The sequence below is a fragment of the Quercus robur genome, chromosome 8 (genome assembly GCF_932294415.1).
Source record: "Quercus robur chromosome 8, dhQueRobu3.1, whole genome shotgun sequence".
Taxonomy (NCBI): Eukaryota; Viridiplantae; Streptophyta; class Magnoliopsida; order Fagales; family Fagaceae; genus Quercus; species Quercus robur.
In genome coordinates, this window is record NC_065541.1 from 63,736,669 (window position 1) to 63,752,871 (window position 16,203).

General features: G+C 33.9%; 2 protein-coding genes across 2 annotated transcripts; both read left to right on the plus strand.

The window, feature by feature from the left end:
• Nucleotides 1-26: 26 nt before the first annotated feature.
• Nucleotides 27-5,828, plus strand: LOC126697614 (UDP-glycosyltransferase 76B1-like). The gene is made up of 2 exons (XM_050394688.1): nucleotides 27-666; nucleotides 4,723-5,828. Exons 1-2 carry the CDS (start codon nucleotides 171-173, stop codon nucleotides 5,625-5,627), a joined length of 1,401 nt encoding a protein of 466 aa, XP_050250645.1. The 5' UTR covers nucleotides 27-170; the 3' UTR covers nucleotides 5,628-5,828.
• Nucleotides 5,829-8,185: 2,357 nt separating this feature from the next.
• Nucleotides 8,186-11,544, plus strand: LOC126697615 (UDP-glycosyltransferase 76B1-like). The gene is made up of 2 exons (XM_050394689.1): nucleotides 8,186-8,774; nucleotides 10,498-11,544. Exons 1-2 carry the CDS (start codon nucleotides 8,279-8,281, stop codon nucleotides 11,400-11,402), a joined length of 1,401 nt encoding a protein of 466 aa, XP_050250646.1. The 5' UTR covers nucleotides 8,186-8,278; the 3' UTR covers nucleotides 11,403-11,544.
• Nucleotides 11,545-16,203: the final 4,659 nt, after the last annotated feature.

Below are 16,203 nucleotides of genomic sequence, written 5' to 3' on the forward strand. Positions count from 1 at the left end.
TTAAATATTTCTGAAATAGTATTAATTTGTCACAAATTTTGGCAAAACATGACATTTGGCCATTTTTGCCCTTATTTAAATTTCGGGTCCGCTTGGCGTTGAAGGAAGTCTTTTTTAATAAATAGAGCTATAGAAGCAAGTCTTCAACAACAACATAAAAGCACAATCATATGGAGAACCAAATAGACACCCAAATGGAGCAAAGGAAGGGCCGCAGATTGGTACTCTTTCCAGTGCCATTCCAAGGCCATATAAACCCCATGCTACTACTTGCAACCATTCTTCACTCCAAAGGCTTCTCCATCACCATAATACACACAAACTTCAACTCTCTCAACCCTTCACATTATCCCAACTTTACATTCCACTCCATCCCAGAAGGCTTATTGGAATCTGAAGCCTCTTCATCAGATCTTGTAGCTCTTATTAAACTCCTCAACATCAAATGTACAGATCCTTTCCGGGACTGCATGGATAAGCTCTTGTCTGATGCCTCAGAGGAACCTATTTCTTGTTTAATCTCAGATGCTCTCTTTTACTTCACTCAAGCTGTTGCTGAGAATCTTAAGCTCCCAAGGGTTGTTTTGAGGACTGGTGGTCTTTCCTCTTTCTTTGTTTTTGCTGCATTTCCACTACTAAGGGAAAGGGGTTACCTCCCCATACAAGGTATGTTGTTCCTTCTCATTTATGTGTAGGACATAGGTGTGAAAAAACTAAGAATGAGGTCTAGATGGATCCAATCCAATACTAGTCTGAAATGTTGGAAATATAGTCTAGAAGATTGCTCAAATTAATTAACAAATTTACAAAGCAATTTCAATAATATATCAGTAAAACAAGGATATGCATATATTAACTTATAAAACAAAATAGAAAAGTGTAAAAACATATAAAATTAAGGATTAAGTAAAAACTTATCGCTGAGGCACGAAACTAAATCAGTTATCCTTAAGAAACAATTTCGCCCCCACTAGAGTGCATATGGCTTAAGTTGTCACTTTCCAGGATACAACTCACAAACAGAGTTTTGAATTCGTCTTATATGCCCAAATTGAATATATTTAGTATATGATAGAGGGAAAAATATAAGAGTAATATGTTTTTGATTGTTTGTGTTAAACTTATGGTTAAGTGATTAAATTCACAATTTTTTATTAGTTTAAGTTTTTGGGACAATCGGTAATTTAACATGATATCAGAGCAGGAGATTCTAAGTTCAATCCCTGACTTTACTTTACCTCCCATTTAAAATGTTAAATTCCCACTTATTGGGCCCCCACTTATTAAGGGGAAGTTTAGGTCCACAAGTGAAGGGGAGTGTTAGACTTATGGTTAAGTGATTAAATTCACCATTTCCTAATAGTTTAAGCTTTTGGGACAATCGGTAATTTAACAGTTTGCAACTAATCTTATATATAGAATTTGATAGCCTTAGGGCTCTTAAAAGAAAGTAGCCAAGGATGATTAGAGTGAAAAGGGAAAGATAAAAACAAAGGAATTTCCTTTCCCATTGATGCCGCAAGCTGCTGTGTATTTTCTGCAAATGAAAGGGAAGGTGTGGCTGAATAGTTGCTAAGGAAATATGAGATGATTGTGGGTTTTGTTTGCTGCCAAAAATTCTAGAGCATGGGCTTGGGCTTTCTAACAAAAGACTATGGGCTGAAGCTTTGAACATACCCAATAATCCCTCACATGTTTTAAAATTTAATTTTTATTTTTCAAAAATTGGGCAATCACAAGATGAATTAGTGTTGATGTCTTGTGGACTTTGAATCAACACTTGGTATTCATAGTCTAGAGTTCACAAAATCTTGGTGATACAAGATTTTGAACCAGTTTCATGAGCCACAAGAATATGAACATCTTTGCTTGTGAATTCTTAGATGAGTTCTAAATTTGGCACATTTTGGCCATATGCCCCACCTGGATTTTCATGAGTGCTCTAGAAAGTTTGCCCTCACTCTCATAGGAGGTGGCCCCACCTCCAAACTCACATAGTAGAATTCATTAAGTGTGTGCTACCACTCACTACCTATAAAGGCTATGAATTCATTAAGAGTCATAAAACTCAACCTCACTAGTTTGGTAGTAAGCACTATCTACACCATAGTAGGGACAGTGAGATTCTCACTGATAGTGTTATTTTGAATATCTCCATGATGCCCATTGAACCTTTTGTTGATATAGGTTGGGTTGTCATCATGGGTGATTCACTCAATGGGATTAAGTCCCATCCCCTTTGATGTATCATAGACAAATTGTCTAGTTAGCCCTTTGGTCAGAAGATCCGTAAGATTATTTTCTGATCGTGCAAACTCCATGGAAATTACACCATTGCTTATGAGTTGCCGTACTATATTGTGCCTTAGGCGTGTATGCCTCTTCTTCCCATTATAAATTTTATTTTTTGCACTCGCACTTGCAGCTTGGGAATCACAATGATATTGATGGTAATGGCTTATCCCATTTTGGTATATCAGCAAGTAGATTTCTTAGCCACTCAGCTTCAGTACCTTCCTTTTCTAAAGCAACAAACTTAGGCTCTATAGTTGATTTAGCATTACTGGTTTGTTTAGAAGACTTCCAAGATATAGCTCCTCCACCTAGGGTGAAAACATAACCACTAGTGGGGTTGGTCTCATTGTTATTTGATATCCAATTTGCATCACAATAGCCTTCTAATATTGTTGAATGATTTGTATATGTAAGGCCCAAATTCATGGTGCCTTTCAAATATCTCAAGAGACGAGTTAGTGCATTCCAATGTTCATATGTAGAATTATGTGTATATCTACTAAGTCCACTAACAACATATGCAATGTTAGGGCATGTCCAATTCATTTGAAACCTCATACTACCAATAATTTTAGCATACTCGGATTGTGCAACAGGAGACCCTCTATTTTTTTTTTATATGTATGTGGAGTTCTCACAAGGTTACAATCAAAATGATAGAATTTTTTAAGTACTTTCTCAACATAGTGTAATTAGGAAAGTATAATCCCTTCGCTATTTTTATGATTTTTATTCCCAAAATTGCATTTGCCACTCCAATGTCTTTCATATCAAAGTTTGAAGATAAAAGATCTTTAGTATTTTTCACAACATTTATATCAATTCCCAACATTAGCATATTATCCACATATAGGCATATAATAATACCATTATCACCAGAAAATTTACTATACACACATCTATCAGATTTGTTCAAAACAACTCCATTAGAAATTAAAGTGTTATCAAAATTTTCATGTTATTGTTTAGGAGCTTGTTTCAAACCATATAATGATTTTCTAAGTTTACACACTTTATTTTCTTGTCCTTGAACCTCAAAACCCTCTGGTTGGTCCATGTAAATTTCTTCATCTAAATCACCATTTAAAAATGCTGTTTTGGCATGCATTTTGTGAACAATCATTTCTTTGAGAGAGAGTGTTTATATTGTTAGAACTAATAAAAATAAGATAGATAGTGGAAACAAAGTATTATTTTTTATCGTTGAAATATATTACCTTGAAATATGATGGATGATCTATTCTTGTTTCTAGAATTTAAAAAATTATATCTTTGTCTATGAAAACTTAAAATGTTCCCCATTTTATCATTTTGTCCACTTTTATTAAACTTTTTGTTGATTTGTCTAATAGAACACATTCTAAAGAAGAAGGAAAAAAAAAAAAAAAACACATGAAATATATTTTAGGAGATTCTAAAAAAAAGAAAAGAAATATATTTTAGGGACAAAAACAATATCGTTGTGGTTCTATTTTTGTACCTGGAATATCATCCATGTTTTATTTTTGTCTCTAATATCATTAAATTTTTAAGGTTAAGTTAATAAAAACCTTAAAGGGTATTGATTTAGGAAATATTTTTATAAACTTTTTACGGAAAAAGAAATAAGTAACTGATTTTATTGATAGATTTTTTGATATATTTTATAAAAGTGGTATCAAAACTTTTTCAAAATTGTCAATTAACAAATGTCTTAAGGGCATTCCTTAACATAAACTAATTTTTAATTTTTGTCCCTAAGCTTAATAGAAATGGATGATGGAGGGATGAAAATTAAAACATTTTTAAAATTTCAGGATAAATATAGAAACCTTAAAATTTTAAGGACTAAAATAGAAACTGGAATATATTTTAGGAATAAAAAGTATATTTTAACCAAAAAGTAGATAGCCTCAATGCTGACTCGAAGCATATCTTTCATCATTGGAAGAACAGTGAGGCAACCAATTTTTATGGCAGCGACAGACGCGTGGTGAGGATTTTTGGTTTGAAGTGGAATTGTGATGCCAATATATTAGTGTGTATATATATATATATATATATATATATAGTATATAGTATATGGTTTTACTAATATATGGCCTAAGACTCTTAAGGGTATATGTTAGTAAACTACTTTAAGAAATTTTTTATAGAAAAATGAAAAAAAATAATTAATTGATTTGATAACATTTTTCAATTTTCCATAAAAGGTTCTTTATTATGGATGGTTAATAAGCAGTTTTAGGACCATAAATTATCTCACAAGTTTTTTGCCACAATTCTAACGTGACAGGTTGTGAGTGGTTAATTATCACTTACACATGGACCCACAATTTTTTCTTTACCAATTATACCTTGTCTCGTCATAGTTGTGACAAGAAATTATGAAAATTATGTGGTCTTAGACTTTTCCTTGGTTAATATATGCCACTTTTTTGTTATCAGATTCTCAATTAGAAGAGCTAGTGGCAGAGCTTCCACCTCTCAAAGTAAAAGACCTCCCAGTGATCAACACGGTGGACCCTAATTCATATTATGAAATTGTAGCTGGCATGGTCAAAGAAAGCAAGGCCTCTTCGGGAATCATTTGGAACTCCTTTGAAGAGCTTGAGCAATCTGAACTTGACACATTACGCCAAGAATTTCCCATTCCAATCTTCCCAATAGGCCCATTTCACAAATACCATCTAACGTCTTCTTCAAGTAGCTTATTAGCCCAAGACCAAAGTTCCATTTCCTGGCTAGACAAACAAGCTCCTAAATCCGTAATCTATGCAAGCTTTGGGAGCTTAGCGGCCTTAAGTGAATCCCAATTTTTGGAGATTGCTTGGGGGCTAGCCAATAGCAATCAACCCTTCTTGTGGGTGGTTCGACCTGGATTAGTCCGTGGCTCGGAATGGCTCGAACCATTGCCAAGTGGGTTCCTTGAGACATTGAATGGAAGGGCACATATTATAAAATGGGCTCCTCAGCTGGAAGTGCTGGCCCACCCAGCTGTAGGTGCATTTTGGACTCATAATGGTTGGAATTCAACATTGGAGAGTATATGTGAGGGGGTCCCTATGATTTGTATGCCTTTTTTCTCTGACCAAACCGTAAATGCCAAGTATGTTAGCCAAATTTGGAAGGTTGGTCTGCAGCTAGAGAATGGACTGGACAGATTGGAGATAGAGAGGTACATTAAAAGATTAATGGTGGAGAAAGAAGGCGAGGAGATTAGAGACAGAATTTCAAAATTGAAGGAGAAGGCAAAATTTTGCTTGCAACAAGGTGGTTCTTCACTCCAAAACCTGGACAGCTTGGTTAGTCATATATCTAAACTAGAATCATTTATCTTCCAATCTCATTGACACCAGTCGGCTTTGGACTTATTTGGTTTGGGGCATTTGAAGGGTCTTCAAGAATTTCAATCGTTATCTTATGATGTACTTTTAAGTTTTAAGCATTGGCACAAAAATTATTCTCTTCCTTGAGAAGAAATAAATTTTAAGTACTTGTATTTGAATTTAATTGAAAAATTTAATGTAAGACATTTAAAGAATTGTATCTAAGTTTTGTCATTGTTTTAATAGGAAAACTTTGACGCTTCAAACTAACCTGAAAACTAGCACGCTAGATTTTGGCAAGAGTAATAAGTTAAAAAAATAGATAGACCAATGGTTGCAAGTGCTCCTTGGAATATAGCTGGACTATTTTTGCAAAACCAAAGGTTCCCTCAATAGAATTGCTCGCAATCGTATTTGGCCAGCCCATGCATTACCTGAAAATTAATCCATGCTAGAGCTTTCTAACTTTTTTTTCAAACTTCAGAATTAAAATTTAAAATCCCTTTTCCTTTGGTGAAATTGGGTCTAAATCCTAAGCATGCCATATTTTGGGCGTAAATTACTTAATACAAAGTTCACCCTTGAATTGGCCATCTAGGAGCTTTGTGATGACATTGGGGATTTAACCTTTGATATTTATCCTTGTGGAGATGCCCTTAATGTTAATTTAAATATATATTTTACATTATTAAGTATTTTTGGAGTATTGTGAGATGTTGTGCTCATTTTTTTTTTCGTTTATGATGAATCTTATCATGAATGTGAGAGAAGAGAATACCATATCACTGACTTTGAGAGGGTACCTAATAATAACTCTAACCCATCTCAAGGCACTAGGAAGAGGTGAAGCGAATTTGATCTAATGAGAAATCTTAGAAATTTGTTTCAACCCAATTTGCTCTTTGGGCTTTTTCACTCTTCACAACTCTAAGCTTGATCCTATTTTACTTCGGAATAAGATAAATAATATCCAATTCCTTAACAAGTTAAAATGTAGTACGTCCATTTCTAGCAAAAACAAAGATGTCTAGTTTGTTTTTTTTTCATTGTCTGACTTCTAGTGTTAACTTCTAGTGATTTTTAACTTGTATAACAAGAGTAAAGTTTTATTATTGAAATCAACACATTCAAGAAGAAAGGGACAGGCTAGCACTTTGATCAAGAAAGAACATTAGCATAATTTATTCATAGTCTAAATCTAAATCCAAGATTCGCTAACTTACCCTAATACTAAACATAATGTTTTTTTCCCCCTCATAAGTGAGTTGGCTGCTTTGGTTCTAAAAAAGAGGCAAGGGCACTAGTGTTGGTATTTTATGCTATTCTAATTCTTGATGACATTAGAAGAAAAATCCAAAAGTATACAACGATATCGTTTGGTGCTTGTAAATTCTCTACTCATGCTTTCCTAGTGTTTGCAAGATATGGGAAAGAAGTCTTTATTTTTTTTGATGAATGATGGAATGCCCCAGTATTATGATTTCTTATGTAACTTCTGAAATGTCTCAATAAAACTATCATTTTTATTATTATCATTAATTTTTTAAAGAAACTAAGATAAGCAAATTAGTAAGGCCCATCCAAGACATATATTTTGAAGGCAAGCAGTTAAAATAAGAAATTTGGGTTAGTATTTCTAGTGTTAAATTATCAATATTTTTTAATGAGAAATGTTAACTAATGGTAATGGTTTAGGAGTTATTTTTAAAAATATTTTATTAAAAGAATGATAAAACAATAAATAACGTTGATGAATTTTTTATATTTCTCATAAAAATAGTGTCCTGATTTATTAACTATTGCTTTAATGTCTTTTTTTAATAAGTCAAGCTATTTTACTACGACTTAGTTTAGGTCGAATACCTCCCGTACACGACTTCAGATGGTGCAGGAATATATCATAGGAATCATGAATTAAGAAAATAAATTTATGGTACTAGAGCCGTGGAAATCACGGCTCCAGTACCGACATACACTATAAATTTATTATCTTAATTCATGATTTCTATGATATATTCTGGCAGCATTGGCCGGGTTCAATGTACTTGACGCATTGAACCTAAAGGTCCTAAACTAATTATGCGTTTGGATTGACGTTTTTGTCTTCATACCCAGCGTTTCACTTTTTTTTAGCGCGTTTTTTCAGTTTCTGTGGCTTTTTAAACCAGTGGGTCCTTGAACTGTTTATGGATATACAAACTTTTTTATTAACAATTTTTTTATTAAAAATTGTTCTTACGACATTATTTACATATTTAAAAATAAGAAATATTAATGAGCATCTTTAGGGTATTGATTAAAAATTCAGTTAAAAAAAATTTTTATGAAAAAAGAAAAAAAAACAATTAATATTTTGATAAATTTTTTCATTTCTCATAAAAGTAATATTAAAACTTTCTTAAGACGAATTTTTAACTAGTGTTTTAAGGGTATTAGTTAACATCATCCAAAATTTATTTTACTACTATATTTTACTATTCTATTCTTAAATCACGTGCAATATGGACAGACACGTACAAGTTCCGATGCCGACAGAACCTCTTTCAGTTGCATTACCTTTGCTCCTTTTAAATAGAATTAAATTTCAGGTCCTCTAGGCAAGTGGGCATTGAAGGGCAGGCAGCCTTTCTTGATAAATAGAAGCAAGTCTTCAACAACATAGAAGCAACAATCATATGGAGAACCAAATAGACACCCAAATGGAGCAAAGGAAGGGCCGCAGATTGGTACTTTTTCCATTGCCATTCCAAGGCCATATAAACCCTATGCTACTACTTGCAACCATTCTTCACTCCAAAGGCTTCTCCATCACCATAATACACACAAACTTCAACTCTCTCAACCCTTCAAACTTTCCCAACTTTACATTCCACTCCATCCAAGATGGCATCTTGGAATCTGAAGCCTCTTCAAAAGATGTTCTAGCTCTTGCTAAACTCCTCAACACCAAATGTTTAGAGCCTTTCCGGGATTGCATGGTTAAGCTCTTGTCTGATGTCTCAGAGGAACCTATTTCTTGTTTAATCTCAGATGCCTTCTTTTACTTCACTCAAGCTGTTGCTGACAGTCTTAGGCTCCCGAGGGTTGTTTTGAGGACTGGTGGTCTTTCCTCTTTTGTTGTTTTTGTTGCATTTCCACTGCTAAGGGAAAGGGGTTACCTTCCCATACAAGGTATGTTGTTCCTTCTCATTTATATGTAGGATATAGGAGAGAAAAACTAGGAATGAGGTCTAGATGGATCCAATCCGATGCTAGTCTGAACATAATCCATTGGCTAATGTGATCAATAACACCGTTATTAACATAATTTCTGATAAGTTTTTTTTTTATTTTTCATAATTTATTTTTAATAAAAGTAGTATCAAAACTTTTATAAAATAATTTATTAACAAATGTTCTAAAATAACTGTTAACTAGATTTATAAAATACTTTCATTTAGAGTGCTTATATTGTTATTACTAATAAAAATAAGGTAAAAGAGGAGAAACAATATAATTTAAATCCTTGAAATATAATGGACGATTCATTCTTGTTTTCAGAAATTAAAAAAATTTATATTTTTCTCTATAAAAACTTAAAATGTCCCCAATTTATCATTTTGTACTTTAGTATATGTTTAGATACTACATATTGTACCGAAAATAATAAAAAAAATATATTTTTGTTACGGTTCATTAATGAATTTATTGTTCATCGGCCTGATGGCACTGTTAATGGAATGTCTCCTAAACAGTGCAACAAGGGCCGAACTTAAAAAAAAAAAAAAAAAAAGCCAAAAATGTAGAACAAACCAAATGCAGACGCACATAATTTGTTGATGTGTATGGATAGAAATGATTTGCGTCTAAATAATTTTGTCCCTAAAATCATTTCTATCCATACATACGCAAATCATTTTGCTGATGTGTCTCACATAATACATACTCTAAATAATTAAAAAGAGCACTAAAAAATATATTTTAGGGACAAAAACGATATCATTGTGGTTCTATTTTTGTCTCTGGAATATTATCCCAGTTTTATTTTTGTCTCTAAGCTTAATAAAAGCGGATGGATGGATGAAAATTAAAACATTTTTAGAATTCTAGGATAGAAATAGAACAATTGAAATTTTAAGGACTAAAAGAGAAATTAGAATATATTTTTGGAATAAAATTTAAAAGTATATATATTTTTTTGAGAACGAATAAAAAGTATATTTTAACCCAAAAGTAATAACCTCAATGCTGACTCGAAGCATATCTTTCATCGTTACTACACAAATTGTGAGGCAACCAAAATTTTGGTGGCAGCGATATTATCCTTTCACATAAGAGAATGACGTCAAATTCAAATTAGCTTAGATTGCAATTGTTAAGACTGATGGATGTTTGAAAATTTAAATAATTTAAGGTATTGACAAAATGTTATTGAGTGCAAATTGTTCATTCACACTGAAAACGGTATTTTTTTTTTGCTAAATGAAATTGATCGAGAGGTTATAGCACAAATTTTCACGGTTTTTTCTTAGCTCAAGATTGAAAAGGACATGGTTCAATTATAAAAGAGAGCTGGTAGGTAAGTATCACTTAATGAGTGAGCTCAATAGATTAAGAAAGTATCTCATGAGGCATATCACGGAGTGCCTCTCTTATACATTTGGTGGACTCACTCCACACGATTATAAAACTCTCATATTGTGAGAGGATGCTCTATGAAATTGTCTCATACGATAATTTTTTCAACTCATCACCAATCTACCATCGCTTCCGGCAAGTTAAGAGTAGTAAACAATAAAGTAGTTTCATTAATGGGTCGATTTGAGGATCAATAACTCATCAAATAAGTTGTAAAAAATGTTGTATTAGCATTACTCTAAATCTCTACTGCATATGCCACTTTTTTTGTTATCAGATTCTCAATTAGAAGAGCCAGTGGCAGAGCTTCCACCTCTCAAAGTCAAAGACCTCCCAGTGATGGACAATGTGGACCCTGATTCATTTTATGAAATTATAGCTGGCATGGTCAATGAAAGCAAGGCCTCTTCAGGAATCATTTGGAACTCCTTTGAAGAGCTTGAGCAGTCTGAACTTGACACATTGCGCCATGAATTTCCCAATCCAATCTTCCCAATAGGCCCATTTCACAAATACTATCTAACCTCTTCTTCAAGTAGCTTGTTAGCCCAAGACCAAAGTTCCATTTCCTGGCTAGACAAACAAGCTCCTAAATCTGTAATCTATGCAAGCTTTGGGAGCATAGCGGCCTTAAGTGAAGCCCAATTTTTGGAGATTGCTTGGGGGCTAGCCAATAGCAATCAGCCCTTCTTGTGGGTGGTTCGACCTGGATTAGTCCGTGGCTCGGAATGGCTCGAACCATTGCCAAGTGGGTTCCTTGAGACATTGAATGGAAGGGCTCATATTATAAAATGGGCTCCTCAGCTGGAAGTGCTGGCCCACCCAGCTGTAGGTGCATTTTGGACTCACAGTGGTTGGAATTCAACATTGGAGAGTATATGTGAGGGGGTCCCTATGATTTGTATGCCTTGTTTCACTGACCAAAAGGTAAATGCCAAGTATGTTAGCCAAGTTTGGAAGGTTGGTCTGCAGCTAGAGAATGGATCGGACAGATTGGAGACAGAGAGGTGCATTAGAAGATTGATGGTGGAGAAAGAAGGGGAGGAGATTAGAGATAGAATTTCAAAGTTGAAGGACAAGGCAAAATTTTGCCTGCAACAAGGTGGTTCTTCACTCCAAAACTTGGACAGCTTGGTTAGTCATATTTCTAAACTAGAATCATTTGTCTTCCATTCTCAGTGACACCTTGTTGCAAGAGTTTTGAACTTATTTGGTTTGGGGCATTCGAAGGGTCTACAAGAGTTTCACTCGATATCTTATGTTTTACTTTTCAGTTTTAAGCATTGGCACTTTGTGACAAAATATTTTGTCCAATTTTTACTCATTATTGTAAACTTTTGACTAGGAAAATTGATTGTTTTTAGGCCCCTTAAAACAGAACTAGATTAACCTAGTTAATTAGCCAAGTGATTACTTAGTCAAATTATCAAATCTAGGTTAACACACATATATCGTATTATTGTAAAGTGCGGAAAATAAAGAACACAATAATATGATAACCCAGGAAAACCAAACCGGTAAAAAACCTGGGGAGGATTTAACCTAGTTATCCTCAAGGTAAAACGAATCCACTATGAAAGAATTGAAGTTTACACAATAGCGACTTAGACCACTAACATTCTATTGCTACCTCGAATAGGAAACTTACTACTACGACCACGTGACAGTTTCGAGTCCATGGACTACTTCTTTCTTGGATTCACAGTAAGTATAAGCACTCCTGCTTGTGTATCTTTAAGCTCTTGAAGCAGCAACTGAATTGATTACTAAGCTCTCACATCAATCTTGAGATTGGAAACCCTAAGTGCATGTGAAAGCAAACACCTCTAAATCTCACAGAAGATTCACACACACACAGCATAAAGAGCAACCCTAAAACGTGGCTAGGGTTTTCCCTTTTATACTTAATACAAAACTTAAAACCCTACACGTCAAACGGGCTTGGGCTGAGTTGGAAATTCTACCGAAAAAACAATCTGCACGACTTTCGATCAATCGAGCCAGACAGATTTACACAGTAAATCCTGTAGTAACTCGATTCTAACTTTACATAAAAACACATACTTTGAGCAAATCTAAATAAGACAAAATGTTTTGATCATGATTTGCTAACATTACAAAATGAAGTTCTAATACATTAGTTTCTAATTCCTTATAATCTAACAAACTCCCCCTTTGGCAATCCGTGACAAAACACAAACTAAACAAATTGTTCAAAGTTACATAAAAACAACCCATTACAAAAATATTGCCCAACACAACAAAATAGTCAGATTCAAACCAAAATTTTAATCGCATTTTCGATCGGTCGAAAAACTGATTCGATCGATCGAAAATCTGGAAAACACAATTTTTTGAAAAGCAGAGCAATTTTATGCAGAAACTCCTCAAAGCATAGTATTTTATCAATAAAATGCATAAGTATGAGATGAAATGTTCTTCAAAAACACTTGTTTTGAACCCAGATTTCTCAAAAATCAAAATTTTCAATCAATTATCCTTAAATTCTCAAACAGCAAACATGTTTTGCATAAAACGCAAGGAATTTTCAAACTTGGTTGACCAAACCAAAATCACATATAATAACATGTACAAAGTTTAGCAAAGAGTAACTTGTGTAGTGTGTGCAATTAGCAAAAGCTTGAAATACATGTGATGTGATATATAAATAGAAATCAATCACAATTCCTACAAAATTCATCACATAAGATTGAAAGAGACTATCACCTAAAGAGTTACATCATATAACTCTCACATCTCCTAGAATGAAAGCTTGCAATCATGTAAGTTTCTTGATTTGCTTCATAATATACACACCAATTTTTATTTGATTAGAAACTTATTAAAATAGCCAGGATAATGTACACACCAATTTTATTTGATTATGAAGTTATTGAAGCCCAATAATGTACACACCAATTTTAGCATTTAAATCGAGGCTACACCTTATGTTCTTTTTATGCATGTGCTACACTTTCTCGAGCACAAAATTTTACGATATGTACTAAGGTGTTCATGATTGGCTAGTAAACAGTAGTGAGATGGTTATTTATGCATTTCTCAATAAGTTCAAGTCCAACAATCAAAGGCATGTGACTTCAAGATCAAGATCATGTGACCAAAAACTATAAATATCTTCCCACACAACATGCACTACAAAGCTCAGACTAGTAAAGTGCAATAAATAAGCTCATCAAAGCTAAACAAGGTACATAACATGTTATGTAAAAATAAATTGGCCAACTTTGATTTCAAATCTAAGACAAATAATGCAAAACACATTTTGCTTTCCTTTTCCTTCCTTTTTTTTGTTTTATTTTTATTTTTATTTTTTATTTTTGAAAAGAAATAACAAAAACAACTTAAAATGAAATGCATGAATGTTATGCAATGCAAATCCTAGAAAAACAAAGAAAACAAAAGTAACAAAGAAGAATGGTCACAAAGAGTAGAGCGATGAAGGACAAGGACCATGTCAGAAAGACTCAATTAGATTGAGCATTTTGCATCCAAAACTTTTTAGATGCACCTCGAGCATTGAAGTTCTTATTCATACTAGAATGATTACCAACTCTAGGATTGGAATAAAAATTTAGAGCCTTTACCAATTCACCAATAAGTACCATAGGATCTTATGCTTGAGGCACAGACACTTTTGGCTTGTTTGCTCGCTTAGCAGCTTGCAACTTGAAACAGTTTAGACGAATGTGCCCAGACTTTCCACAAAAATGACAAACCTATGTAGGTTTATCATGCAACTTGCCCTTAGGAGGATTGGGAGTCATAGGTTTAGATTCTTGAAGACCAACCCTAATTTTCCTAGGCGGTGTAACTTCTACGGGTTTGACAACCTCACTCACAGGGGGTTCAGAAGAAGGAACAACATTTGTGGAATGTGGTTCAGGCACAAAGATGCTTTCTACAAAACCTAAGCCAATTTTGTCTAAGGGAGACTTTTGAACACTCAGCATGTGATCAAGTTTGGAGCTTGTAGACCTATTAGTTTGCTCTCTAACAACAGATAATTCAAGTTCCAAATTCTTAACTTTATCAAGCAAAAGTATGTTCTCAGTCTTCACATTATTCAACAATTCATTAGCATCAAATAGTTTCACAAGCAAACTTTTCTTATCAAATTCAAAAGATGCAATTTTCTTTAAGCCTAAATCAACACTCATAGCATCCTTTGTAACAACTTTACAAAGTTTTTTATAGGCTTATTGTAAATCTGCTTCCTCAGAGAAATCCCCATCAGAAGGGCTCTTTTCAACATCAACACTATCATCAACTATAGCAGTAGTTGTGAAAGTAATGAAGTTTCCATCCTCATCACTCCCAGACTCATTGTCAGAAACTTCATCATCACTAAGGGTTACAACCATAGCCTTATCCTTAGACCTCAAGAATGTTGGACATTCAGATTTCACAAGACCATATCTTTGACGTCCAAAACATTTTGACCCATAGAATTATTAGAAGGTTGACCTACTTTCTCGTTAGGCTTTTCAGTGTTATTAACCTTAATGGGATCATTCCTCTTAAAATTTCTAGGTTCAGCATTGTTTTTACCTCTTGCCCTTCTGTTATTGTTTCTAACAAAGTTTCTAAAGTTCTTGGCAAGATAGACAATCTCTGTAGCAGAGAGCTCATCATCAAATTCACTCACATTAACATCATCAATAGATTTAAGAGTCATTGATTTGGATTTGCTAGTCTTAGGTAGGTCCAACTAATAAGACTGAAGAGATCCTACAAGTTCATCAATAGGGATGGAGTCCACATTCTTGCTTTCAGTGATGACAGTTATTTTGGGTTTAACAGCCTCAGTCAAAGATCTAAGAATCTTCCTAAAAATTTTAGATTGATCATAAACTTCACCCAAATTATATGCAGAATTAATAATATCATTAAGCTTAGTATATAATTCATCAAAACTTTCATCATCAGACATCTTAATGCTTTCAAATTTAGTTGTTAACTGCTGCAACTTATTGATTTTAATTGCCTTTGTGCCTTCATGCACAGTTTGGAGGATATTCCAAGCAGTATGAGCAATCTCAACATTAAAGATTCTTTTAAATTCCTCCATAGAAACAACATTAAAAATAGCAATCATAGTTTTGCTATTAAAAGCTGTTGCTTCTTTCTAAGAAGTTTGCCACTCACTAACAGGAGTAGTGGGCTTCTCTCATCTGTATTTAACGGAGTTCTAGACTCTCTCATCAATAGATTCCAGGAATGCTTTCATCCTTACTTTCCAATAAGCATAGTTATTCCCATCAAAGTGAGGTGGAATAACAAGAGAGTGTCCGTGTTCCATGACAACAGGGGTCAAGGATCAGCTCTTAGATCAAAAGATCTACAACAAGAGAGCAACCCGCTCTGATACCACTTGTTTGTTTTTAGACCCCTTAAAACACAACCAGATTAACCTAGTTAATTAGCCAAGTGATTACTTAGTCAAATTATCAAATCTAGGTTAACACAGATATATCATATTATTGTAAAGTGCGAAAAATAAAGAACACAACAATATGATAACCCAGGAAAACCAAACCGGTAAAAAACCTGAGAAGGATTTAACTTAGCTATTCTCAAGGTAAAACGAATTCACTATGAAAGAATTGAAGTTTACACAATAGTGACTTAGACCACTAACATCCTATTGCTACATCGAATAGGAAACTTACTACTACGACCACATGATAGCTCCGAGTCCACGGACTACTTCTTTCTTGGATTCACAGCAAGTACAAGCACTCCTGCTTATGTATCTTTAAGCTCTTGAAGCAGCAATTGAATTGATCACCAAGCTCTCGACATCAATCTTGAGATTGGAAACCCTAAGTGTATGTGAAAGCAAACACCTCTAGATCTCACAGAAGATTTACACATACAGTATAAAGAGCAACCCTAAAACGTGGCTAGGGTTTTCCCTTTTATACTTAAGACAAAACATAAAACCCTACATGTTAAACGAGTT

Bases quoted from the DNA above. Each gene is read 5' to 3' on its own strand.
- LOC126697614 (XM_050394688.1), top strand. From the start codon at position 171: ATGGAGAACCAAATAGACACCCAAATGGAGCAAAGGAAGGGCCGCAGA. The intron at 667-4,722 runs GTATGTTGTTCC...TTTTGTTATCAG, and splicing joins GGGTTACCTCCCCATACAAG to ATTCTCAATTAGAAGAGCTA.
- LOC126697615 (XM_050394689.1), top strand. From the start codon at position 8,279: ATGGAGAACCAAATAGACACCCAAATGGAGCAAAGGAAGGGCCGCAGA. The intron at 8,775-10,497 runs GTATGTTGTTCC...TTTTGTTATCAG, and splicing joins GGGTTACCTTCCCATACAAG to ATTCTCAATTAGAAGAGCCA.